Source organism: Phalacrocorax carbo, chromosome 14, assembly GCF_963921805.1.
Source record: "Phalacrocorax carbo chromosome 14, bPhaCar2.1, whole genome shotgun sequence".
Classification (NCBI taxonomy): Eukaryota; Metazoa; Chordata; class Aves; order Suliformes; family Phalacrocoracidae; genus Phalacrocorax; species Phalacrocorax carbo.
The window spans coordinates 9,887,733-9,911,963 of record NC_087526.1 but is presented as its reverse complement, the minus strand read 5'-3'; the positions used below and the strand labels follow the sequence as shown (position 1 = coordinate 9,911,963).

Sequence of the window (24,231 nt, the reverse complement as noted above, 5' to 3'; positions counted from 1 at the left end):
GCACCCGCTCCCTCTGCACCATCCGGGAGGCTGCTGGGGTGCGGGGTGGCACTGGGGAGCAGTCTGGGGGGGCCGAGGAGGTGAGCACTCCAGCACAGGGGCTCAGCTCTGGCCAGGGGACAAAGCGCTGCCACTTCAGGCCAGGCTGGTGCAAAGCAGCCAGCACTGCCAGGAGAGGGCAACTCTTAGCGGGCTGCACTTTGAGTGGAAGCTCAAATCTGCTGTGAAACAAGTTCAGAAAAGTCTGTGACTTCTATTCCCTGAAAACTCTTAAGAAGCTAAATTGGCATGAGAATGAACCTGCGACGTGGCCCTTTCCCAGGGGCTGCCGGTGGCCGGGGAAGGCTGTAGCCTTCACCACTGCTCCAGAGCACTCGGTGCGATGGATGGGTGCCCATTTTGTGCAGGAGCAGCCCATCTGGGCTCTCCGTCCCCACGGCCTGGTGCTAGCAGAGCCCTGCATCTCTCAGAATAGATATAGATCTCTATATATATACTTCATCTGGTTCTATTAACATAAATATGATCACTTTAAAAATACACGTACTGTACTATGTACACTATGTACATGGGGCCGGGGCAGGCACCGGCGAATGCTCTGGCTGCCCTCAGCACCGCTTCCTGCGTGGTTCCTGGAACCATTCACATTTGTTAAAAGCTCCTCAGTTTCTCTGGCGTGAGAGATGCTGGGGGGGACGACGGGGGGGGCGGCCCTGCAGCTGCTGCCAAAGGTAAGACGTGTTTGAACTGCCCTGGTGCGCCCTGCTGCCTGCGCGCGGGGGCTGCTCGCTGCGGCGCGGGCCGATGGAGGGGACGGGCTTTGGGCTGCCGTGGCCATGTGGCCAGCGCCTGGGCCTCCCTGGCCAGCTGGGTGAGGGAGTGCAGCGATGCCGGGGCAGGGGGGGCGGGGGGACCCCTACAGCCACCACTTGCTGCGGGGCCCAGCCCTGTCGGGCCAGGCAAACAGACTTTGCATATGTTAAAACTACGCACAGACCTGGACTTTTCCTACAGTCCCACAGTAACGCCTGCAACTGCCTGGCACTGGGGCCGGCTTTGGAGTGAAGCCCTGGGGAGCAGCAGGGAGCACAGCAGGGCGTGGGGGAACCCAGACACACGTGCAGGTGCTGGGACCAGCCGGGCTGGCCGGTGCCAGGGGCCCGAGAGCCCCCCGTGCCCCCCGGTGCAGTGTGGTGAGGGAGCAAGGAGGGGACAAGGGGTGGGCTGGCTCCTCCATGCCTGGGCCAAGAGCAGGCGCTGGTGCCCCAGGGGTCAGCAGCACCCACACAGCTCCAGCAGCCGGAGAGCAGCTCCAGCTCATGATGCACATGGCGGGACATCTGCTGAGCTCTGGCCACTGCAGCTCCATGCCGTGACCGCTGCGCAAGCACCAGGAGAGCACCAGGGCAGAGAGAGCCCGGAGTCAGTGGGAAGGGGTACAGGGAGCACCCCCTACCCAACCGAGGCTGGGACTCGTGCTGTCACAGGATTGCTCCCAGTTTCCGGGGTGCTCCAGCACCCAACCCACCCCGCAGCTGCCCCCCCACCCTCTGCCCCCTCCAAACCATCACGCTGCATCTCCGCAAGCTTAACCCACGGCCTCCAGAGACGGGTGGCACTGAGGCAGCAGCGAGGTGGGGCTGTCTGGGCCCATCCTGGCGAGGGGTGGCTGGTGGGGCAGCGCTGTGGGAGGCAGCCCCGGGTGCTGCTGGAGGTGGGGAGAGGAGTGTCCGGCTAGGAAAGCGTGCTGGTGGCCTCTCTCTTCTCCCAGAGCCTCCATGGGGAGGCAGGGCGCAAGTGGCAGGCGGTCACAGGGCACAGATGCGTCCAGCCAAGCTCTGTGCAGGGGTTGCAGCACGGTGGGGCCGGGCGCCCATCTCGGCACAGCCACCCTCCTGCCTGGCCAGGAGCTGCAAGCAGCAGTGCTGGGGCTGGCGACAGGGCTGGCCCTGCCAGGGACCGGCGGTGGCAGCAGCGCTGGGCTCTGGTGCTCAGTCCGCAGTACAGTGTATATATTTATATATAAACAAGGACAGCAGTGCTGTGATGTTGCAATGAGGAACAGCTGCTCTGATGCTGGATGCTCCCGGAAGATCTGGTGCTGCAGTTCGAATGGAGAGATCAGGGGCCAAAGCCAGGTGAAGTTTCTGCACACCGGCTGCCATCAGGCCTTCCCTCCTCCCCTCCAGGAGCACGGTGCAAAGGGGTGGCGGGGCTCTCAGCGTGCAGACAAACCTCTCTTGCGCGCCATGTTTCAGGAGTAGATGGTGATGACCTCCCGGCCCCCACCACGCACCAGGAGCACTCGGTCCAGGTGCTCCGTCAGCACCTCCAGGAACTCCATGTCTGCTCAGCTGTCAAGGAGGACCAGAGCTGTGGTGGTGCAACGGGGACAGCCCCGTGCCATCCCTGCCCAGAACTGCACCTGGGGAGCTGAACCTGCGCCATGACACGCCCGCACCAGAGCTGGGAGCTGGTGGGGTCAGGCCTGAAACAAGGGGCCAGGGGAGCCCACCCGCACTGGTGTCAGATGATGGGGACTGTGGCTGAGCCCAACCCAAGCAGGCAGCCAAGCTTCATGGAGCTCTGCCTGCACCACTGCAACGTGCCATCGCACTCACACGTGTGGCCCCTACCACCCGTCCCACATGTGTCACCTCTGCCAGACAGGCAAGTTGGTGCCAACAACTGCTCTTGGACCCATCTGGGGGCAGGAGGCATGGAGAGGTCTGGGATCAGGCACTGGACCTGTGCCCTGACACTTGCCTACAAGATCCACCAGCCTTGGGAGAATCGCGGCCCCCTGGCCACCAGTTCCCTCCCCCCCAAAGAGGGGTCTTGGTGCCAGCCCTGAGGCAGCAGCCCTGCTGGAAGGATACAGTTTTCATCCCCTTTCCGGTTGCGGGGAGGCCCTGGCATGTTCAGCAGGACCAGCTTGGCATCCTGGGACTTCTTCACAATCACCTCATTGAGCTTCACGGCTGTGTGCATCCTCCGCACGTTGGACTGGTTCCTGGGGGTGACAGCACGTGTGGACATAGGGACAGGCATTGACAGCCTCCAGTGCCACACTGGACCCAAGGGGCCACAGCGCGGGCTGGCCTCCTGACCCAGAGGGGTCCAGGGCTGAGCTGCAGCATGAGCTCGGGGAGCAGCAAGCTTTGCCTGGCACGACTGCTGGTGAATCCGAGCCCGCACCCATGGCCGTGACCTGCAGGGCCATGCATGGTGCCCACAGGCAGCAGCACACTGTGACTCCCGGGGGCCAAGCCATGGGGGAGTGAGCAAGAGCAGACGGTGTGAGCGTCACCACCGGTGCCCGAGCCAAGCTTGCAGGACGCTGCCGGCAGCGTAACAGGGCAGACAGGGAGCACGTGGCGCGGGCACCGCACGGTGCACAGTCTGCGCGGGGCTGGCAGCCGCAGCCCCCGCACGTTGCCCGGGTGAGCGATCTAGCACCGTGGTGGCAGCAGCTGTTGCAGCACACCAAGCCACCCTTGTGCACGGGGGGCAACCCCGATGGCTCCAAGCACGTTGCCCCATGAGTGGTGGCCAAGCTTCCCCCACCCTGGGACCCAGCACCCAGCCAAACCCAGACTTACAGGTTCTCCCACTCCCTGCCAGGAGCACCACGGGGCCAGGTGGGGGGAGAGAGAGAGAGAGAGAAGAGGTGAGTGCTGGGTGTGCACCCCAAGTCGCCACAGTGCACACTGCCCAGGCACTCCGTTCCTTGGCAGCACGGGTCTGCGCAGGGACCCCACCCCACCTCCCACCCAGACCCTCCACAGGGACAAACTCAGGGCACCCGGGCTGCTGGACCCTCTTCAGAGCAAGGACTGAGCCAGTGCTGCCAGGGCCCTGCCTGCACCCGCCTGGCCAGGGCGGGCAGGGGTGGCCGGGGCACGGGTGGGACAGGGTGGCAGCATGGGGGGGCCGTACGGCTTCATGTTGAAGAAGTCCTTGATGCCCTCGGGGCTCACGGGGCTCTTGCTCTTGTTCTTCTCTGCGACAGACTTCTCCTTGGTCCAGGTGAGATGCACCTTCTCAGGAGCCGTCTCCACCTCATCACCAGGGGACTGGGAGCTGCTGGAGAAGGCGGTGGCGTTTTTGTCATGGATGAGCTGGACCTGTATAGAGGAGAGGGGAATAGTGGGCAAGGGCCAGGGTCCACCACCTGCCTGGGCCCCGTCGTGGCACAGCGCCTCACCTCCTCCTCCGGCTTCTCCTCAGCATCTCCCACCTGCTCCTCAGGGACGCTAAGGCGCAGGCGCGTGTTGGCCGGGTTCTTGCGCCGGATGGAGCCGCGGGACTCGTCTGTGATGCTCTGGATCTGTGCAGGACAGGATCAGCCAAGGGAGCGGGGCAGAAGAGGGCTTAGCTGGGCAGACCCCAGCCTGCAGCCCCAGCTCCACGACAGGATGAGTGCGCAGAGCCATAGGGCAGCTTGACTGGTGGCACAGCCACCAAAGGGACCAGATCCCACCAGACTGTCCTGCATCCTCACCTCCCGCTCCCGCTCATTCTTGGTGAGGTGCATTTGCTTGAGGATCTGGGAGCGCTGCTCCATCACTAGAGTCTTCTCGTAGGTGTAGGCGGAGATGTCGCTCTCATGCTGTGGGGGGGAAGGGAGAACAGGAGAAACCACGGAGGAGGGTAAGCTGCCTGGCCCTGCATGCCCCTGTGGATGGACCTACATGTCCCCATGGTGCTGCAGTGTCCCCGTGGTGGTGTGACCCCTGTGGTGCTGTGTGCCCCTGTGGAACTGCATGCCCCTCCCCATGGTGCTGAGTCCCCCGTGGCAGGGTCTGTCTGGCTCTCCCACACACAGCATCCCAGACTGTCACATGCCCCTGTCCTAGCACTCACCATCTCCACCACCTCCACCTCCGCAGTGATGCGCAGGTGGTACAGGAATGTGGTCAGGTCCTTCTTCATCTGGATGCTGTTGTCGTCCATCTGCGCCACCGTGAAGATACGCATCTTGCACTTGCGCCAGACCTGAGGGAGGGAGGCATGGGCATGGCTTGGCAGGAATGGCCCCAACCCCCTGCCCCATGTCCCAGGGTCTGAGCTACCTTGTGGTGCCGCAGCAGGAAAGGCAGAAGCATGAGCATCCCCCCATCGTGGACAATCCACCAGACGTCAATGTGGCCCTCTGAGAACCGCTCCTGGTTGCCCGGGAACATGGCGACATTCTTGGCCACCAGCAAGGCCAGGTGCCCAGCTGTGGTCTCTCGCACCAGCTCTGGGAGGGGAAGGGCCATGTCAGCTGGGGTGGCTCACAGCCCAACCCCAGCCCAGCGGCACCCTCTCTCCGTGCTGCCTACCGATGAAGTTCCTCCAGGTCTGGTGGTCCTCCTTCTGGCGCCAGCTGCGGGGCCAGCCCACCAGCACCGTGTTGTGCTGCAGCCCGCCCAGCCCACTGGACTGGATGAGGTGGGACATGCCATCCCGCAGGTTGGAGGAGATCACCACCTGGCAAAAGCCCTTCACCTTCTCTGCTTCCATCAGGCGACGGATGGACTGGTGGCAGGAGAGGACGGTCAGGGGCCACAGGGCCTGGGGATGGGTGCCTGCCACAGGCGTGGTGGCCACCAGCCCGGTAGCAGCACCCCGGTCAGGCGGGGTGCAGGGTGTGGGGTGCAGGGTGTGGGGTGCAGGGTGTGGGGTGCAGGCCCCTGCGGGGTGCCCAGGTCTCCCTGCCTCACGGCAGGCTGGCCGTCCTGGGCTGGGAGGGGTGAGGCCCGGCAGCGAGCAGAGCTGGCGCACAGCTCTGCACCGTGCCGAGCGGAGGGTGTCCCCGTGCCAGGGCTCTGATGGGTGGCAGAGCAGCAATTAGAGTTATTTACTCAGAGAAATTATAACATGTCTGCATGGGAGAGAAACTGTTTGCTTCCGAGGGCTTAATCTCATTAATGTGCTGACCGGCTGGTACAGAGGTGCAGGGAATGGGGAGGGCTCTCACTCTGGCGGGGAAAGGATCCCGTCTCCCACCCTGCCGGGCACCAGGGCCACGGGGGCCATGGAGGCTGTGGGGGCTGTGGGGAAGGTCAGGGATGCAGCGGGCGTGGGGCAGCTGAGGGGCTGCTCAGCCCAGCCGCACAGCAGCCCCTGGCCAGGCGCCATGCCGTGCTGTGCTGTGCCATGCCATACCATGCCAAGCCCTGCAGCAGCTGGCCAAGATGGACCAGTGCCAGACTGCCAGACTGGTGCTGGTGTCTCTGGTGTCTGGGGAGGGGGGCAGGGGTCCAGAGGTGCCCTGAGCCCTGGTGAAGCATGGAGTCTCCGAGTGCGCTCAGTGCCACCCTGGAGCGCTCCCAGCCAGCTGGGGACGCCAGCCCTGGCCACGGGGCAGAAATGCCACCGAGCTCCTGGGCATGGCCGCAGGTTCCCGCTGCTGGCAGAACCTGGCCCAGCACAGGCGGTGGCCCCAGTGCAGGAAGCTCTCACCTCCTCTGCCCTCTGCGCCTGCGGGTGGTTATCCAGGAAGGTCCCTTCCAGCACGGAGGCCACGATGGTGAGGCCCTTGCCAGCCTTGAGCTGCGACGTGAAGGACAGGAGCTGCGGGTGCACCACATTCTGCTCCTGATCCCCACGGACCAGGACCAGCAGCTGTGGCCTGGAAGGACGGTCCTGCAGTCAGCACCTGCACCCTGGCCTCCCCCAGCCCACCGCCCCCCAGCCCGGCCTCACCTCCAGTTCTTGGTGTGTGGGGGACCCTCCTCCAGCCGCAGCAGGGCATAGCGGGCTGCGCTCAGGGACAGCCCCCGGATCCCATCGCCCCACTCCTTCTCTGCCCTGCAGGAACCGGCAGCACGTAAGGGATGCCCATGGGTCCGGCCATGGAGCTCTGTGCCAGCACCCCGGAGCATCCCGGGAGGAGCATCCCAGGGGAGCTGAGCAGCCCACACCGAGGGTCTGAGGGGCTGCTGTCTGTGGTGGGCAGGGCCTGTGGCCCCACAGCTGCCCTTACCCACGGTACTCGATGTATTTGTAGATGAGGCCAGCAATCAGCATGGCAACCAGCGCGTAGTACCAGGAGCAGATGAACATCAGTGCAAGGCAGAGGCTCATGCCCAGGAAGGACAGGGTCCTGTGGAGAGCACTGCGCCGTCAGCGCACCCCAACCCCCACAGCCGTGCCAGGGTCCCTGGCCTGGGGTGGCCCGGGGGGTGGCAGAAAACCCTGTCCCATCCATTCCCATCCCATCCCATCCTGTCCCAGCTTACCAGTGATAGTAGCGGAAGCGGGGCCGCCAGTTGGGTGTCCGCAGCAGTGTCTGCACCGCACACGCCAGGTTGACAAACATGTAGCACATGAGGAAAAACCTGTAGGAGAGAGCAGAGGCTGAGCCAGGCATGCTGAGCTGGACTGGGGCCACAGCCAAGCCCTACTGCACATCCCAGCCCCGGGGTGGCCAGTGCTGGAGCAAGCCCTGCCAGCAGACAGGGGAGCTGGGGCTGTGGAGCAACCAGGACACAATGCTGGCTCAGGAGGATCCCTGGGCTCCCTGTGGGGCTCCCCGCTTCCCAGGCAGGGGCCAGGGCAGTGGGGGCATCCATCCCCTGCCCCCAAGGAGCAGAAACCCCCACACACCACCCGCCTGGCTGGGGCGATGGGGCACGGGCCCATCCGCCACTCGCGAAGGTGCGGGTGGACAGAGCATGCTGCCTACATGGAGAGGATGGGAGCCACCTCGTCCAGGGAGGCGATCAGGATCCCGATCTCGCAGATGCAGGCTGTGAGCAGCAGGGCCCAGGTCGGCTCCCCGTTGGCTTTGCCGTGGCCGAAGACCTGGAAGCAGGGAGGGTGGAAAGGGACATATCAGGGCTCTGTGATGCCGGTGCCACACAGCCCTGGGTGAGGGTCCTCAGCACAGCCCGATGGGGCTGGACCCTGCCATGCACCCAGTCCTGGCCAGGAGCAGGGACCAAGTGCACCAGGGCCACAGGAGCTCTGCCACGAGCTGGCACACATCCTGAGCTGGGTCCCACTGGGGAGCAGTCCCAGGGCCAGCAGGACTGGCTCCCACTGCTGGTACAGCCCCGTTCCCAGCAGACCCTCCCCAGGCCCTTCCTGCACCCAGAGCAGCCCCTGTCCCCCTGGGATCCCCACCCAGGAACACCTGGCCACAGCCAGCATGGAGTCGGGCACCCCGTGTCTGGGATGGACATGCTGCCGGTAAAGAGCAGCTCCTCCTGCAGCTGCAGGGACACTCGGGAGGCCGGGGTGCTAGGGCGGGCGCTGGGGGCACGTGTCCAGAGGGTGCGGGCGGCACGAGTGAGCGAGAGCTCAGGCAAGGGCTGGCAGGGTGAAGGAGGAAGGATAAAATTAGCCTGCTCTTCCCTGGGGGGAGATGTCGGGTTGGATTTGGAGAGATGAGGTTGTGAGAACGCGTCTTCAGAGAGCAGATAAAATATGAAGCGGCACGGCAGCAGGGGGAGGGGATCCTGACCTTTCCCAGCTCTCTCCTCCTACCAACACCACGGCCAAACCCACCATAGCTGCCAGTGCCAGCAGGACGAGGGCAGGGCACCTGGGCTGCTCCGGCAGGCAGCGGTGCCAGGAGGAGGCAGCACGGGCAGCATGGGTCCCTGCTGATCTCCCGTGCTGATGGGAGCTGTGGCTGTGGTGGGTGCTTGGAGCCAGCTGGGCTGGGCTCGGGGGATGCCTACCCTGAGGAAGGGCACAATCCCGTCCCTGGAGATTGCTTGCAGGAGGCGGGGGGCTCCGGTGAGGCTCTGCAGCCCAGCCCCACACGTGGAGAAGAAGGAGCCGATGACAATGACCCACGGGGACGGCCACGCCAGGGTGCCAACCACCAAGTTCCCATTGACAGCTTCACCAAACCTGCAGGGCACCAGCATCACCCGCAGCTCTGTCCCGTAGCCAAGCCCTGAGAGCACCAGCACCATGGCGGCACAACCCAGCCCCACAGGCAGGTTGGCCACTGAGGGACACCACTGTGGGGGGACTGGACTGGAGGCAGGCCCTGCCCTGACTGCTGATAGCCATCGCCCCCCACACAGGGTGAGCAAGGGAGAGGGGGCTCAGGTAGCTGGTGTCCATCCCCACCCCCCACCCATGACTCTGGGGAGAACAAGGGGGAGGTGTGGGACAGGGGCTCCCCATCCCCTGTGCTGGGAGGAGGCCGGTGGTGGCTGCATGCAGTCGGATCCCATTCATGTTGGTGCTGGCGACCCAGAAGTGTCACCTGCCGCGTGCAGTGAGCTGGGCTGCCCCAGATACACAGGCAGCACAGGCAGCCCTGCCTGTTGACAAACAAGCACACTGCCTGCAGCCCTGGAGCGGGAGGAAGAACTGTGGATGTGCAGCAAAACCTGGAGTGGGGAGCTCAGGGCCAAACACAAGCCCCCAATGCCTGTTATAAGCTTGGCCACCACTGAGAGACCCCTGCAACCCGGTGCTCTCAACCCGGGACCCCCACGGACCCTCCAGTGCCACTCCATCCACCCAGCGTGTCCCAGCTGCAGCCCCTGTGCCCATCTCCCCCCAGGGCTGCCCCTGCCCCAGCCTGCCTGTTCCCAGGGCCTGCTCCTGGGGGGCTACCAGGTTCCCCCCATGCTGGTCCCACACGACCCTGGGACACTCACTTGTCACGCAGGACGACCCCCTCAATGCACGCCCCAAAGAGGACAACAGAGCTGATATCTGCCAGGTGGTCAAGGAGAGCCAGGAGACTGCAGAGTCCCACCCACCCACCTGCCCATCCCCCACCAGCAGGGTTCTGGTACCCCCATCCCAGCCTGGCAGGGCACCCAAGCCAGCCTGCCCTGCACAGCAAGCCCACCTGCCCTCAGCCCCATGACTCAGGCTCAGGCAAGCCCTGAAGGATACAGACAGCAGAGGTGGTGGCGATGGCCAGGATGGTGCCCGTGGGGATGGACTTCTGGGCATCCCGCAGGTCTCCGGAGCGGTTGGAGCCAGCCATGATGCCTGGGGAAAGAGGGGACAGTGCCACCGTGGGCCGAGCTGCAGCCCTTGCCCATCCCAGCCGGCAGGATGGTTAATGCTGGGCACCACACAAGCCCTGGGTACGGCAGGGTACTGGCTCCACAGTGTGCCAGGACCGGGAGCGGGCACACAGCACCCAGCCCGATCCCTGCATCATCCCAGCACTTCCCCCACCCCGAGCTGCAGCCTGAGGCCACTCAAGGATTAGGCTCAAAACGCTCTTAAGTAACTTGTCTCATTAGCCCCTAATTAGCTCAAGCAGGGATGGTGACTGCAGCAGTGACAGGGACAGAGTTCAGCCCCAGTGATGCTCTGGGAAGGCAGGAGGCCAGGCTGGGACATGGCTGGCACTGGCAGGTCCGGCACAGCCCGAGGGACAACCCGTGCTCCCACTGCGGCAGTGGCCAGGGTGGCCGTCCCACTGCTCCCAGCAGGGCAGGACCCCACAGTCAGAACGCAGCCACCTGTACCTCAGCCCGTGTCACTGAGGGGACATGCACCACGCAAAAAATGGGTCCTGCCAGTAAGTGGGTGCCTGGTGGGAGGGTGCCAGGGGCCATGTGCCAAGCAGCGTCACAGGGGCTGTCCGGTACCGGACCCTGCCAGTGATCGTAGTGCCTGGGACAGCCTGGGGGTCCCACCGGCTCTGGGGCACTGGCATAGCTGCAGGCAGGACCCAGGCGGCTGTGCCCCACAGCATCGCTTCAGTGGGACTGGCGGGTGGGGGGGGGGCGCTCCTCCACCCCCGGGGAGCTATAAATACTGGAGCCACAGGACGTCAGCACGGCGCCCAAGCGGTACCATCAGATCTGGAGCGTGGGCGGCTGCGTGGGAGGCACAGGCTGTGATCCACCCCCACGCTGCCGCCGCCGCGCCCAGCATGGGGGGCGAGCACACGTGGGGCTCTGCAGGAGCACACCCGGCCGCATGTGCGCCAGCCGGTGCCCCACGGAACGCGAGCGGGGCCGGCGGCAGCTCCCACCTGTGACCGAGGGGAAGTAGATGCCGACAAGCAGGGTGAAGTAGGAGGTCATGTCGCTGAAGACATACGGCTGGTCCATGTCCACCGGGGTGTCAGGGGGGCTCACGGAGGGCAGCCCCCGCTTCTCCACGATCACGCCCTTGGTCAGGTATGAGCTCCAGAGGTTCTCTGCAAGGAGGCAGGAGACCAGGCAGCACCGCCGGCGTGAGGAGGTGCTGGAGACCTGCCCGCACTTGGCACAGCACCCTCCTGCCCCGCAGCCCAAATGGATGGAGCATGGGGGCATCCAGCGCTGCCTCCCCCTGCCCTGGCCTCACTGAGAGCCAGCACAGCCGCTGGCATCTGTCAGGCAAGGGACGGGGTGTCCCTAGCCCGTCACAGACACGCAGAAACACCCAGCCTGGGGACAGGCCCCACAGCACGGGTGGGCGACCAGAACAGGTCCGTCCTGCTGCTGGCACTGTCCCTGCAAGATACTGGAGCAGCTGACATGGGATTGCGGTAGCAAATAATTAAGAGGGTAATATAATTAATGCTGATCAACACAGGTTTAAGGAAAGTGGATCGTGTCAAAGTAACTTGATAATGTTTTTGATGGGATTACGAGTGTGGGGCTGATGTAACAGGCTTAGTGTCCCTCCACGTGCTGCCTTGGCCACAGATTGCGGTGAGAAACTGGAGCAGCAGAGAGCAGCCAGCGCCCGCGCACATCGGGGAGAGGCCGACTGCCCTCGGCCCAGCATTGCAAAGGGGCAGCTGAGCAGGTCCAAAGGGGCCCCTCAACTCCCGACACTGAGCACCCGTCTCCAGCCGCATGACCTCCCCTGACCGCTCTCAGGTGACAGATGGGGCTGGCAGCCCTCACCAACGCAGCCCTGCCTGGCTTATCCTCTCGGAAAGGCATCTTTCTCCCCACAGGGAGACCCAGCACCTGGGACACAGCTAGCCTCAGCCGCCTCTGCCAGGGCCACACAGTGACACCCTGCCTTGAGATGCTGCCAGCCATGTCACCCTTGCCACCAGCCGCCTCAGAGCCGGGTCCTGGCTCTGCCCTGCGTGCCCCAGATGCAGGACCATTTGCTGTCTGCTGCCCTGACAAAGACTGGCCGGGCCAGGCCAGACGTCCACGTCCCCTCCCTGGGAGGACCATCACCAGCAGGAGCATACTGTACGCAGCAGCCAGGGTCTCCTTATCTGCCCTGGGATGCCATTGGGAGCCTCCCAAACACGCAGCGAATGCACTCCACCACATCACCGTGACACAGCCTGGCAGCCATAGCCCTAAGTGCCATGTGCTTAGCAAAGTCCAAACTCCCATGCCTGGGTCCCCGCAGCCACCACAGCCTGGACAGGCTGGAGCAGTCCCGCAGCCCCCCTGGCACAGTCTCAGCCTCGGCACCCGGTGGAGGCGCAGCTGGGGCTGACCTGCAGCAAAGGCCAGCCATGTCCAGACACCCCAGCCCCTGCCCTACTCCGCAGGACCTACCAGAGACAGAGCCACTGCGAGCTCACCGTGTGCACCCGGCATGCAGCATGACCAGCACAGCCGCCACCCCAACACCCAGCATGGCATCGCAGGAGCACCCAGCCCAGCTGCTGCACCAGGGAAGGGCTGACCCTGATCGTGGCTCCATGGGCAGGGAAGCCTGACAAGGTGCTGCGTCCTGAGCCCCAACACCAGCCCCAGCATGGGAGTGCCCAGAGCAGGTCCTACCACCACAGCCCCACAGAGCAGGGGTCTGCAAACGCCCTCTGAGCATGGCACTGAACATTGGCCTCCACCGCCCACTGTGGAGTGTGAGCACCTGGAAAATGTACCAGCAGCTCTGGAAAAACAGGTCAAAAGTGGCTCCTCCCATCAAATTCACGAGTTTTTCTGCGGCCCTGGCTAGTCTCCCACCGTGGCTGTGACCGCAGCAGCAAAGTGCCCCCAAGGGGCCACCGCTTCTCGCAAAACCTCAGATCAATAACAGCCTTTCCTAAGGCCAAGAGGAAACAGAGGGAGGATTTATTCCCCCTCAGCCTTTGGGCATCCTTCGGAGCCGTCCTGTTGTGGTCTGGCTGGCACAGACTGTGTGCAGGCGGCTGCAGCACCCAGCTCAGTCGCGCAGTGCAGGAGTCCGTCCTGCTCCCTCGCACAGTGTGAGCATGGCTCACTGTGCTCGAGGGGCAGAACTCGAGGGGATCACCTGCATGCCCCCTCACTTGGACCCAGCATTGCCCCCTGCCCTGCCTGGCTTGCCCGAGGGACCAGCTGCCCTTGTGCATGATGGACCCTGTGGCACCAGCCCCTCCACCAGCCCTGCCGGTGGAGCTGCCCCGGAGTCACGGCCGCTGTCCCGCCGTGGCTCTCCTGGGGCTTGCCCTGCGCCTCTGCCCCACACCCACATCCCCATGCATCCATCCCCATTCCTCCACCCCTGAGCCTCCATTCCCATGCCGTGCCCACCTTGGATGAGGCCACTGGCAGCGCCGGGGATGCCCTCAATCTCGGTCACATTGTTCATGGTGAAGTACTCATCACAGGTGGCGTTGAGGAAGCGGGAGGTGCAGAAAAGCTCCCAGAGCTTGGAGCCCACCGTCTCGTTCCCCTCCACCACCATCTTGGTGCAGAGGTCGAAGCCGTGGCGCGAGAGGGTCCTGTTGCCCAGAAGGCAGATCCTGGGCGAGGAGGGCAGGCACTAAGCCATGCACCTGTGTGCCCTGGCCCCGCCACAACCCCATGGAATGCCGTACTCACGGGAAGCTTGGTGGGTCGAAGGCCGACTTGATGACACCGGCATAGATGGCAAGGATGGAGAGGATGACACAACCCAGGAAGACCAGGGCAAACTTGTTGACGTACTTGACCCCCACAAACACCACGGTGGCCATGCAGGTCAGCACGCAGGTGCCATACACACGCATGTTGTTGAGCATCGCAGCTGCCTCCCCACTGGCGTCCTCTGCCTTGAAGATGGCCATGGCCGGGAAGATGTAGGCCTGGGAGAGAGTCATGGCATCACTGCCCAGCTACAGCCCCACAGAGGGGACCCCAGGAAAGGGTCCCTCAGCCCCACTGTAAAGCCTCAGCTCCCTGACAGGCCACAAGGAGCAGGCAGCATGGATAGGTGAGGGCAGAGCTGTCCTGCCAGGACCTGAGCCCTTGGCACCGCGTGGGGGGAAGGACCAGGCACATACCAGCAGGATTTCGATGGTGCCCAGGATGTACATGGCGCCGGCAAAGGTGGTGCCCAGGTAGAAACAGAGCCCCACAGCCCCACCAAACTCGGGTCCCAGGGAGCGTGAGATCATGTAGTAGGAGCCACCCGCTGCCGGAAAGAGCAAAGGTGGGTTCCAGTCAGACCCCAGTGGCACCCCCAGCCCTGCCAGGAATCCTGGAGGGCAGAATGGAGCCAGGGCAGCCCTGCACCCTGCTCCAGCAGAGAGCAGGATGCAGTCCCCAGGGGCACGGAGCAGCAGGAGCAACCATGCTGGCAGAGCCATTCCCCAGGAGCCCAGCAGCCAGGTGTGATGGCCATGGGGACATGTGTCCCCTGGGACACCAGGCACTGGAGCCCAAGGGATGTGGGCCATGCCCTGCTCCAGCCTCCCAGAGGAGCCCTTAGAGCCAGACTGCCAGGATTGATGGTCCTGCTGCGGCAGTAGGATGATAAATAGCTTTAATTGCACTCTATGCTGGGGCTGTCAGTGCTGTGCCCAGCCTGGCAGACCAGCCAGGCCAGTGCAGCTTGCCCACTCACCACTCTCTGGGGCTCTATGGGGCTGGGCATGCTCTGGGCGAAGGCTGCCTAGGGGCACCTGCACAGCCAGACCCCACCAGTGCCTCCCCAGGGGTAGAGTCTGCACAAAGCAGTGTCCTTGCATCTGGTGTGGCTTGGAGAGGCCGGGGGAGAGGCTGCCCCACCACCCAGCCCGTGGCGCCCATCCTCCTGACAGCATGTCTCCCTGGCTCCCCCACGGCCTCGCCAGTCTGGCGGAAGGAGGAGCCGCGGCTAGCGGCTCTCGCTGCCATCTGCACCTCGCAGCTCTGGGGATGGGTGGCGGCTCCAGCTCCACTCTCCCCTGGGTCATGGGGAACCCGCACAGGCTGGTGGCAGAAGGCCAGGGAGCGGCTGGTGGCGACGTCCGCCCTCCCATGCACGGCAGCCCGAGCTCAGCCAGCACAGCCCAGGGAGTGGGACAACCTCAGGGGATGCTCTCTGGGAAAAGCCCTTTGCCACACTTGGCCAGCTTTTCTGGGGTAAAGGGGCCCCCACAGGCATGCGACCCAGCAGAGAGCCACATCCCCTCACCCCCAGCATGCACACAGACATGGGCTCGGCTCTACCTGGCACCACGCCGTTGGTGGCAATTGCACTCATGGAAATGGCTGTCAGCATTGTCTGTGGGAAGAAACAGTGTCAGCACCTGGCAGAGCTCCCTCCTCACTGGGGCAGAGGGACAGGGGAGCAAGAAGGGAGAGACGGGGCCATGCTGGGACATGGGGCTCCCCAGGGCCACACTGAGATGTGCCATAGGGCTGGGATGTCTGGGAGGAGAGATGGATGGATGGATGGATGGATGGATGGATGGATGGATGGATGGATGGATGGATGGATGGATGGATTGGTGGGCGGGCAGGGTTGCTGGCCAGCAGTGCAGCTAGGGGGGCCAAGCCTCTTGGAGGGACCAGCAGTGCTGTGAGGGTCTGGGGGGTCCCTGGGCTGCCCAGGATGCTGCCCATGTTCAACCCCCCTAAGCCTCTGCCCTGGGGTCACGGTCCTGGCAGGATGGCCACTGCAGCACAGAGTTCAGGGCCAGGGCAGGGGACCCCCACCACATCCCCCCTGCATAGCATCTATGATCTGGGTCGCCATTTGAGCATCGTTCTGCTGCTGATTCCTTTGAGAAGCCGGAGACTTCTCCTTGCTGTAAGTGGGGCAGGAGCAGGGGCAGGAGCAGGGGCAGGAGCAGGGCGGGGTGGGCCAGCAGCTAGTGCACCTCTCTGCAGCCCAGCCAGCCTGGCTGGTGCCCCCCAGACCCTGGGTGAGGCCAGTGGGGACCCGGCCGGCTCCATCACTCACGCAGGAGCAGCAGAGGAAGACCATGCAGAAGGACTCCATGATGCCGGCGATCCCCACCACCCAGGTGAGGCGCAGGAAGAGAATGACCCCAAAGATGTTCTGGAGGCAGGGCAGGTAGACGCCCATGAAGGTGCCCATCCGTGGGGCCTGCCAAGGGAGCGGGCAGCCGTCAGGGCTCACGGGCCTGGCTGGCAGAGGAGCGAGGTGTCCCGCTCCTCCTGCAACATAGCCAGGGACCCTGGGTGAAACTGTCCCCCCAGCAAGGGCCAAGGGACCCAGCTGTCCCAGGGGCAGCCCATGGCCCAGCACTGCACAGACAGGGGCCAGGAGAAGGGGCTGCATCTGTCTGTGTCCCTCACCTGCACCGGCTTCTTCTTGCCCCCGTCATTGTTCTCAGCCTCCTCATGTTCCCGGCTGCCCTGCGGCAGGTTGGTGTAGTTGGCCAGCCCGCTCAGCAGGGACGAGACCATGGGGCTGGTGTCCATCTCCTCCTGCAGAGAGCAGAGCCCCAGGCCGTGAGGACAGTCCCTCGGGACCCCGGCCATCCCTGTGACCCAGGGACTTTGCCAGATGCCACCCCACTGCCCACCCTGCTGGGCACAGCTGCGGCAGTGGGGGGACCCTGGCCTGGGGCTCTGGGAAGTCCCAGTGCCCAAGGCACAGGTCGGGGTGCTGTGGGACAGCTACCCAGCTCGGTCCCCTCCCCAGGGAGCCTCCCTGCCCCACCACCCATGCGTCCTACCTCAAAGAGGGCCATGTTCTTGCCATCATACTCTTTGCCCTTCTCCAGGTCCGTGCTGTTGATGAAGGGGCTGCTCTCCTTGGGATTGCCATCGCCTGCAGAGACACCACCAGGTCAACCAGGCAGCCCCTGCCCCAGCCCACGTCAGAGCATCCACCCTACTGGGCTGCCACTGTGAGGGGTCACGGCTGCACCCCAGCTCCCACGGGGGGGCTGCCAGAGCCGTGGGCACCATGCTTGTGCCCAGGACAGACAGTGGCAGCCCCTGTGGCCCAGCCACCAGCATCACCTCATGCACCACACGGGGGCAAGGGCTGCCCATCCCCAGAAGCCACGCACTGCCCTGCCCGTCCAGGCCAGTGCACGGACCCACCGGAGCGCATCCACGCAGTGAGGTGAGCGGTGTGGATCCAGGGGGAACCCTCCCAGCCAGACAGCTGGCAGCAATAACTCATGGCATGGGGCGCCCGTGGGTGAGCATGCCGGGGCTGCCTGCAGCTCTACATCTGCAGGGTCAGGATCTGGCCAGCTACCCAGCACGTCATGCAGAGGGGGACGGTCCCAGCACGCTGCCTGGGATCAGTGTGACCAGGCAGATGTCTGGTCCTGCTCCCCAACACGCACCACAGGAGCAGGGGCTGCAGCCCCACTGGCTGTGCCACAAGGTGGGGAGGCATCCAGTGATGCCACCACAAAGGGCAGGTGCTGCTGCTCTGCCCGGGGCAGCAGAGCTGCCTGCAGCAGCACAGAGCCCGCAGAGCTGCTGGGACAGGGCCACGGCTGCTCGCTGCATTAACGACCTCGTGCAGAAGAAACCCGGAGTCGGCTTAATAGCAAGGAAAACAGTGGAGCTGCAGAGCAGCAGAAATAAATCAGGCTGGAAATGGAGCGGCAGTGAAGACGGTGCTGCTGGAGCGGTGCAGCCCTGAGCGGAGGCCCAGAGGGGAGCGGGGGCAGGGACCATGCAGGGCCAGGGAGCCAAAGGAGATGGTGCTGGGCAGAGCGGCTCAGTGGGTGACCAACCCAGTGGCACAGGGAAACCTGGGCGGCTGAGCCTGGTCCCTGGCCCTGGGCAGGAGAGGGGCTCCCCACCATGCACCCACCCCCACTACCATGGCCCTACAGCCAGGGCAATCGGACTGCCAGAAGCAGCAGCACCACCAGGCAGGCTGCCTGCATGGGCAGGGTTACAGACCTGCACACCAAGCCCACAGTGAGAGCCATCCCCTCTACCAGCCTTGAGTGTAGAGCCCAGCAGTGCCCAGGGGTGCAGGGATGGTGCAGGAGCCACCCATAAGCCAGGGCAGTGCAGCCACCCATGCACCACGGCAGCCCGAGACAGACCCTGCGACCATTTGGAGCAGCCCAGTCCTTTGAAGACTGCTTGCCTCCTGCCAGTTGACTCATATTTGGGATCCTGGGAGCCAGTTTGCCTGTGTGCAGTGGTGATTCACCATCTGCAATTTCGCCGGCAGATGCGGTGCTCCTGCCTGACCAGGAGGTGAAGCCCTGAGCGCCACAGGTGATGCTGACTGACCCCCTACCTCTTGCTGGTCCCTGGGCTCCTCTGGCATGGGGCAGCGGGGCAGCAGTGTCCCTGATGGTGCAGCCAAACTGTGGGGAAGAGCCCCACAAGCTCCTCCTGCACAGGAATGGTCATGGCGGCAGCAGCGGGACACCCAGCCCACAAGTCCAGCTGGTCTCACTCTGGAGCCCCCTTGGATGCATGAACAATACCATGCGCTGCACCACCAGCATGTGCCCTGCCCTGTGTCACCCACTGAAGGGTGCATGAAAGGTTCCCAGTGTGGCCCTAACACTCTCCTTGCTCAGGGTTTGGTCTAAAGCGCTGCACCCAGCACTCATTAGGTAACAGCAGCGGCACGGGCTGGCACCCACCGGCTCGCCACGGCTCCCACCCACCGCACCAGCTCCAGGGACCGTGTGGACCAGAGGCATCCACCACACCAACAGTGATGCCCTCCAAGCCAATGGCAGGGCCCGTCCACAGCATGGGGGCAAGAGGGTGCAGGACGAGGGGTATCCGGAGCCCACCTCCCCACGCCCCAGGATGGAGCGGGGCCGGATGGCACCTCAAGGGCACAGGGGTGGGGGCAGCCTGGCAGGGGGGACATGCCCACAGCCTGGTGAGGCCCTGGGATCCCACTGGGAGAGCGGAACCCACAGGGGCCTCGCCTCACCGCCTTGTACCCGGCAGACGACATCACCGTGCTGGTTTCCATGGCAACAGCGAGCCACGGCCGCCTCGGCTCCCGCTCTTATGTAACGGCGCAGGCGGCCGGACGCCGGCCCCGCACGGCACCCGCGCCCCAGCCCACCAGCGCCCGCCGGACAGCACAGCCGTGCCCCCGGACCCCACAGGACCAGCACCACCCAGCTCCACACGACAGACACCAGCAGCACCCCGGGGTGCCCACGCTCCGACCTGCCAGCACCACATCAGCATCCAAACCTCACACTCCCTCCATCCCCCGGGCCAGGGCACCACCCCTCTCTGGCACTGCAGGCACTGTGGCCCAGTGCTGGCATCACCTGGGCGGCCAGGGCTGCCCCGGGGCATAGGAGCCCCTCGCCTGCTGGTGCTGCTGGGAGGACCGGCACTGGAGAGGCCCCAAGAAGCTGGTGAGAGGTGGGGACACAGGGATGTGCATGGAGCACAGCTCCGGCATCCCCAGGGCATGGCTTGGGGGGATGCCCCGCCATCCACCTCGCCCCTGGCCCCACAGGCTGGAAGGAGTTAAGTGCCCGGGCCGCGGGGTCCCAGGTGATATGTGGTCCCCGCTCCTGCTGGAGACCATTTTGCCGCAGAGGGGCTGGTGCAGCTTCTCCCCAGCAGCTGCCACAGGATTTGTAGTCTGTGAAGGCAGAGGCAGGCAGGGGCACCGCAGCCCGTCCCGGGCAGGGCCCACCCCGTTCCCCACCCACTACCACCACAGTCAGACCCTGCCCAGCAGCACCGAGGGGGTGACACCTCCTGGCTGTGGGGGCATGCGGGACACTGCCAGGTCCCACCAGTACCTGCCGGGCCTGACTGTGTCCCACTCCCCCAGCACAACCCAGGGATGCGTGGCACCAGGACAGAAGCACAGGACGGGGCCAGGCAGCCCAGCACGGGAGAAGTGGCATGAGCAGAGCAGAGCCAAGCCGTGCCAGGCTTCGATCCCAGCGTTCAGCCACCCCCCGCTCCCCAGGGATCACTCAACATGAATCGGCCTTTTAATTTGCTGCGGCGGCTGGAAGGGCTCACGGCGGGATTGCTGGCAGGAACCCACAGCCCCGCTGTGGGCACTGCACGGTCCTGCTTGTGGCAGGGGTTACCACTCCCCCTGCCTGTCCAGGGCATCCCACAGCTAACCCCGCTGCCTGTCCAAGGCATCTCACAGCTAACCCCGCTGCCTGTCCCAGCAGCCCAGGACCCCCAGAGCCAAGGGACCACCCGTGTGTGCCTGGGAGCTCACCTGCCCCAGAGGGCAGCACTCAGGCTGCAGCACCAGCCACAATGTGATCTCCTAATGGCTTTTTACTCAGCCCTAAATTGGGTTGGGAAGCGTCATGTCCCTTATCCCAAATCCTCCCTAATCGCTTTACATGGCACAAGGCACTGAGCATTGGCTGGGGGGAGCCCAGGCTGCCAAACCCTATGGGCTAATTAACCAGAGCTGCTGCCGGGGCTGCTGTCTGCTCCTGCCCAGCTGCAGTCAGCCCGTCCCTGCCACGGCACACCACGAGGGCCAGCTTCCTCACGGCTGCCATGCACAGCAAGCCCTGGCCAGGGACATCGGGCACTGGGGCTGTGGTGCCAGCCAGGAGGAACAACGGGTGAGGGGGGACACAGTGGGGTCAGCTCCAGCCCCACACTGCCCCTGTGCCTCCTTCTCTGCTCCTGCAGCGCCCCAGGGCCCGCCAGGTGCTGGCACAAGGGTGCTGACAACTCAGGGACCCCCGTGCAGGCCTGGCCACTGGCCCCTCATGCACACCCCCCCCAGTCCCACCAGCCCCAGGGACAGCAGCAGTGTGGCGGCTGCTCACAGTGCCTGTGGATGCCCCGGGGCTCCCCTGGAGGCGCACAGGGCACCTTGACTTTTGCCAGAGCATTCGATGGCACCAGCTGACGAGCAGCCTCCTCCTGCTCCCCAGGGCTCTGCCCGCGTCCAGCAGCAAGGGACACCCCAGGGTGACCCCGGCAGCCCAGCAAGCATACAGGTGAGCACGTGGGCCTGGCTGATGTCCTCAGCTGCTGCCGTTTTGCAGGAGCTGCTGGCCAGGAAGCCACAGTGCTCTTCTGTCACTCCTGGCCATCAAGGGGACTTGGCTGCATAGCCACTGGTCTCGTCCTGGGTTGCTGGCCTGGGGGTCCCTAAGGCAGATGGGGATGGCCAAGGGGCCCTTATGGCAGCTGGTACCTCTGCTCCCACCCAGGTATCCTTCTTCCCTGAGCAAGGGTATCTGCCAGCTGCCCTGGGTAGGGTAATCCTCGGAGAGGCCACAGACCCCACTGTGGCCCCCATCAAGGCAGAGACCACCGGTGGCCAGAGCAGCCCTCACTTCTGTTAGCAGTGTGCACAGCAGTGCCAGCTCCCTGCTGCAGCGTGGCGATGGGGTGGGGTGTGGGGGGGTGGTGGGATGCTTTCCCCACCCCAGGGCTGCGCTTTCCCCCTCCAGCCAGCAGGCACACCAAGTGGCCTTTCAGGCTGGATTCTTTCGCTGCCTGACCCAAATTGGACCAACTGCTACTTCAGACCTATCCTCTTCCTTCCTAAACCCGGGATTATCCTCCCTTTGATCAGCCGGCCCTGCAGGCGCAGGATTTCCAGCACAGGCGCTTTGGCTGGCTGCATTTAAACAGCTTCCCAGATTCTCCAACAGCCCATGCCCTGCCTTGGAAATGGCCATGGACACAAGCTCCAGCAAAGCTCCCAGCCGCGGGTCTCCCCTCCTTGGGCATCCCGGTGCCTCCAGGCTGGAGCACCATCATGGCAGCCTGCAGTGGGGTTGCATCTGACATTTCCACACCCCAAACAGAGCAGTGCAAGCTGCCAGCCTGGACACCACAGGCAGCATCCCTGCCTGCTCCCCCACTCCCCACTGCCTCCCCAGAGGGTCTGCCACCATCCCAGCCCACGCCAGGCTGCCAGGGCTGGAGACCTTCCAGCCCTTGTCAGGAGCCTCTTGCAGGCTGTCCAGAGTGGGGACCTGAGTGGGGACGCTGCTCGGCCTTTCTGATGGAAATGGCCTAAGTGGTACCCAAGGCCTCAGCAGTTCCACTGGGCTCGGCAAGTTGCCGGCCAGCCAGTGCTGGAACAGCCAGGACATGGGGGGGCCCGCTGGCATGCAACAGTTCTGCCCCTCCCCCCCAGGTCATCCATGGTCCCCACAGACAGAACCCTGCAGGGAGCTCAGTGCGACCCTTGGTGGGGGGGGCAATCCCACACACCCCTGCAGCAGCCGCCCTCAGGACGGATGCAGAAGGCCCTGCTGTGCCCCTCCCTGGAGATGCTTCCCTGCTCTCCCAAGCACCCCAGGGCCCCTGCCACCTCCAGCCCTGCACCTGCCAGCACACAGGGCACCATCTCGCCAGGCCTGGCTCCAGGGACAGTCTGCCTGGTCCATCTGTAGCAGCACTATGTCCAGCCCTCCTGTCAGACCCCAGCAAGGCAGAAACGCCTGCCGCCACACCGCTAGCACTGCTGTGATGGAAACACAGCGAGTGGGGTAGATCCTAGTGCTGGGAATGGTGAGAGCCCAGGGAAGGGCACTGTCCGTGGCCAGCACAGCTCTCCCCAGCTCAGCAAGGTGCCCCAAGAAGACTCCTGCCAGCCCTGACCTTGAGTGGAGCCATGAATAAACAAGCAAATAAACACGCTCAGGTCGGCGGAGCAGAGCGAACACCAAAAGCCTCATCGTGCCTGTGCCCAGAGCCTCACTGCAGGCAGCCAGGGACTTCTGCAGCGACTGCCAGAGTTGGCTGTCCCCTCCTGGCTTGAGCTTTCAGCAGACCCCACGAGGGGACCTGTTGGGGGGCTGGGGGGAGTCAGACAAGCACTGCAGGTACCCTCGGGTACATCGCTGCATTTCCATGGCTCCAACCCACCCCTGTGCCCAACAGAAACACCTGCAGGAGAGGGTGCTGCACTGGCCCAGCTGCCTGGGGCTGGACGTGGCCCTGCAGCGGCCCGAGGACCCTCTGCAGCAGCTCAGCTGTTGGCGGGTGCCCCAGGGAGAGCTCAGGCCAAAGCGCCAGCAGTCGCACGGCCGCTGCCAGGGCCTGGCAGCCCCACCACCCGCGGGGCTGCAGCCCCGTCCCCTTGCCTGCAGCAGCGCTGCCCGCCTGCACTGCACCGGGGCTGCAGCATGCCCAGCATGGCATGGGTTGGCAGGGAATGGCACGGCTTGGACCGGACTGGCAGGGCACGGCATGGGCTAGACCGAGCCGACCAGCTCGGCTTGGCTTGGCACGGCACAAGAAGGCACGGCACGGCTCAGCTCGGCACGGCACAGCGCGGCACTGCAGAGCGCAGCGGACCCGGACCCAGCGGCTCCTGCCGGCCCCGGCGCAGGGCCCGGACGGCCGCTTCAGCACCGCGGACAGCGGCGGCGGCGGCAGCGGCACGGGGGGGCTGAGCCCCGGGGGGCGGCGGGTGCGGGGGGGGGGGGGCGGCGCGGATGGGGGGCGCCAGCGGATGGGGGGCTGCCGGGGATCGGGGGAGGCGGCAGCGGGGCGGGATAGGGGGGCGGCAGCCGGAGATGGGGGGCGGCAGTAGGGAGGGATGGGGGGGCGGCGGTAGGGAGGGATGGGGGGGCGGCAACGGGGATGGGGGAGGCGGTAGGGAGGAATAGGGAGAAGGTAGCCGGGGATGGGTGGGCGGCAGCCGGAGGGGGGTAGGCGGTAGGGAGGGATAGGTAGGAGGTAGCCGAGGTAGGGGGAGCGGCAGCCGGGCGCGGGGACCCCTGCGGGGCTCCCGGGCGGGCGGGAGCACGCCGGTGCACGGGCCGCCGGAGGCTGCCCGGGAGACGGCAGGGGCCGGCACCCGGCGGGATCGCCCGGAGCGCAGCCCGCAGCCCCCGCCCGGGAGGAGGCTCCCCGGGAAGCCCCGGGCACGGCTCGTCCCCGCCGCGCTGCTCCAGCCGCGCCGCCTTTTCCCGGGGATGCCGCAGCGGCGGGAGCGGGGCCGGGGCTGCGCGGAGGCGCCGGCAGCGGGAGCAGCCCCGCACCGCCCGCCGCAGCCCCGCGGGGCCGCGGACCAAGAGCCGCCGTCGCAGCCGGTACCGGTGCCGGTGCTGTCCGCCTGCCCCGCGGCGGGATCCAGCGTCCGCGACACCCCCAGCCCCCGGGCTCCGCGCCGCCTCCGCCACCCGCTCGGCGCCGAGCCTCGGCCCCCAGCCCAGCAGGGGCGGGCGCTCCGGGATCCTCCGGCCCGCGGGTCCCCCCCGGTCCCGGTCCCGGT

At 65.3% G+C, this 24,231-nt stretch overlaps 1 protein-coding gene across 4 annotated transcripts in view; it reads right to left on the bottom strand.

Annotated features, from left to right (window-relative positions):
- Positions 1 to 1,547: 1,547 nt before the first annotated feature.
- Positions 1,548 to 24,231, bottom strand: part of SLC12A5 (solute carrier family 12 member 5) — a 30,133-nt gene continuing 7,449 nt past the window's right edge. For 2 of the 4 annotated variants that reach the window (XM_064465626.1, XM_064465629.1), the window contains exons 2-26: positions 16,766 to 16,860; positions 16,383 to 16,514; positions 16,024 to 16,170; positions 15,288 to 15,342; positions 14,138 to 14,268; positions 13,698 to 13,939; positions 13,407 to 13,618; positions 10,958 to 11,125; positions 9,859 to 9,957; positions 9,615 to 9,672; positions 8,676 to 8,850; positions 7,676 to 7,794; positions 7,230 to 7,328; positions 6,974 to 7,093; positions 6,694 to 6,798; positions 6,451 to 6,619; positions 5,328 to 5,523; positions 5,076 to 5,245; positions 4,867 to 4,998; positions 4,505 to 4,612; positions 4,208 to 4,330; positions 3,940 to 4,127; positions 3,603 to 3,617; positions 2,880 to 3,013; positions 1,548 to 2,346 (exon numbers count right to left, since the gene is read on the bottom strand). In XM_064465626.1, the coding sequence (XP_064321696.1) occupies positions 2,255 to 2,346; positions 2,880 to 3,013; positions 3,603 to 3,617; positions 3,940 to 4,127; positions 4,208 to 4,330; positions 4,505 to 4,612; positions 4,867 to 4,998; positions 5,076 to 5,245; positions 5,328 to 5,523; positions 6,451 to 6,619; positions 6,694 to 6,798; positions 6,974 to 7,093; positions 7,230 to 7,328; positions 7,676 to 7,794; positions 8,676 to 8,850; positions 9,615 to 9,672; positions 9,859 to 9,957; positions 10,958 to 11,125; positions 13,407 to 13,618; positions 13,698 to 13,939; positions 14,138 to 14,268; positions 15,288 to 15,342; positions 16,024 to 16,170; positions 16,383 to 16,514; positions 16,766 to 16,860 (3,284 nt within the window). In that variant the 3' untranslated portion in view covers positions 1,548 to 2,254. The remainder of the gene's footprint in view (positions 2,347 to 2,879; positions 3,014 to 3,602; positions 3,618 to 3,939; positions 4,128 to 4,207; positions 4,331 to 4,504; positions 4,613 to 4,866; positions 4,999 to 5,075; positions 5,246 to 5,327; positions 5,524 to 6,450; positions 6,620 to 6,693; positions 6,799 to 6,973; positions 7,094 to 7,229; positions 7,329 to 7,675; positions 7,795 to 8,675; positions 8,851 to 9,614; positions 9,673 to 9,858; positions 9,958 to 10,957; positions 11,126 to 13,406; positions 13,619 to 13,697; positions 13,940 to 14,137; positions 14,269 to 15,287; positions 15,343 to 16,023; positions 16,171 to 16,382; positions 16,515 to 16,765; positions 16,861 to 24,231) is intronic. The other 2 variants (XM_064465627.1, XM_064465628.1) reach the window with 2 other exon arrangements.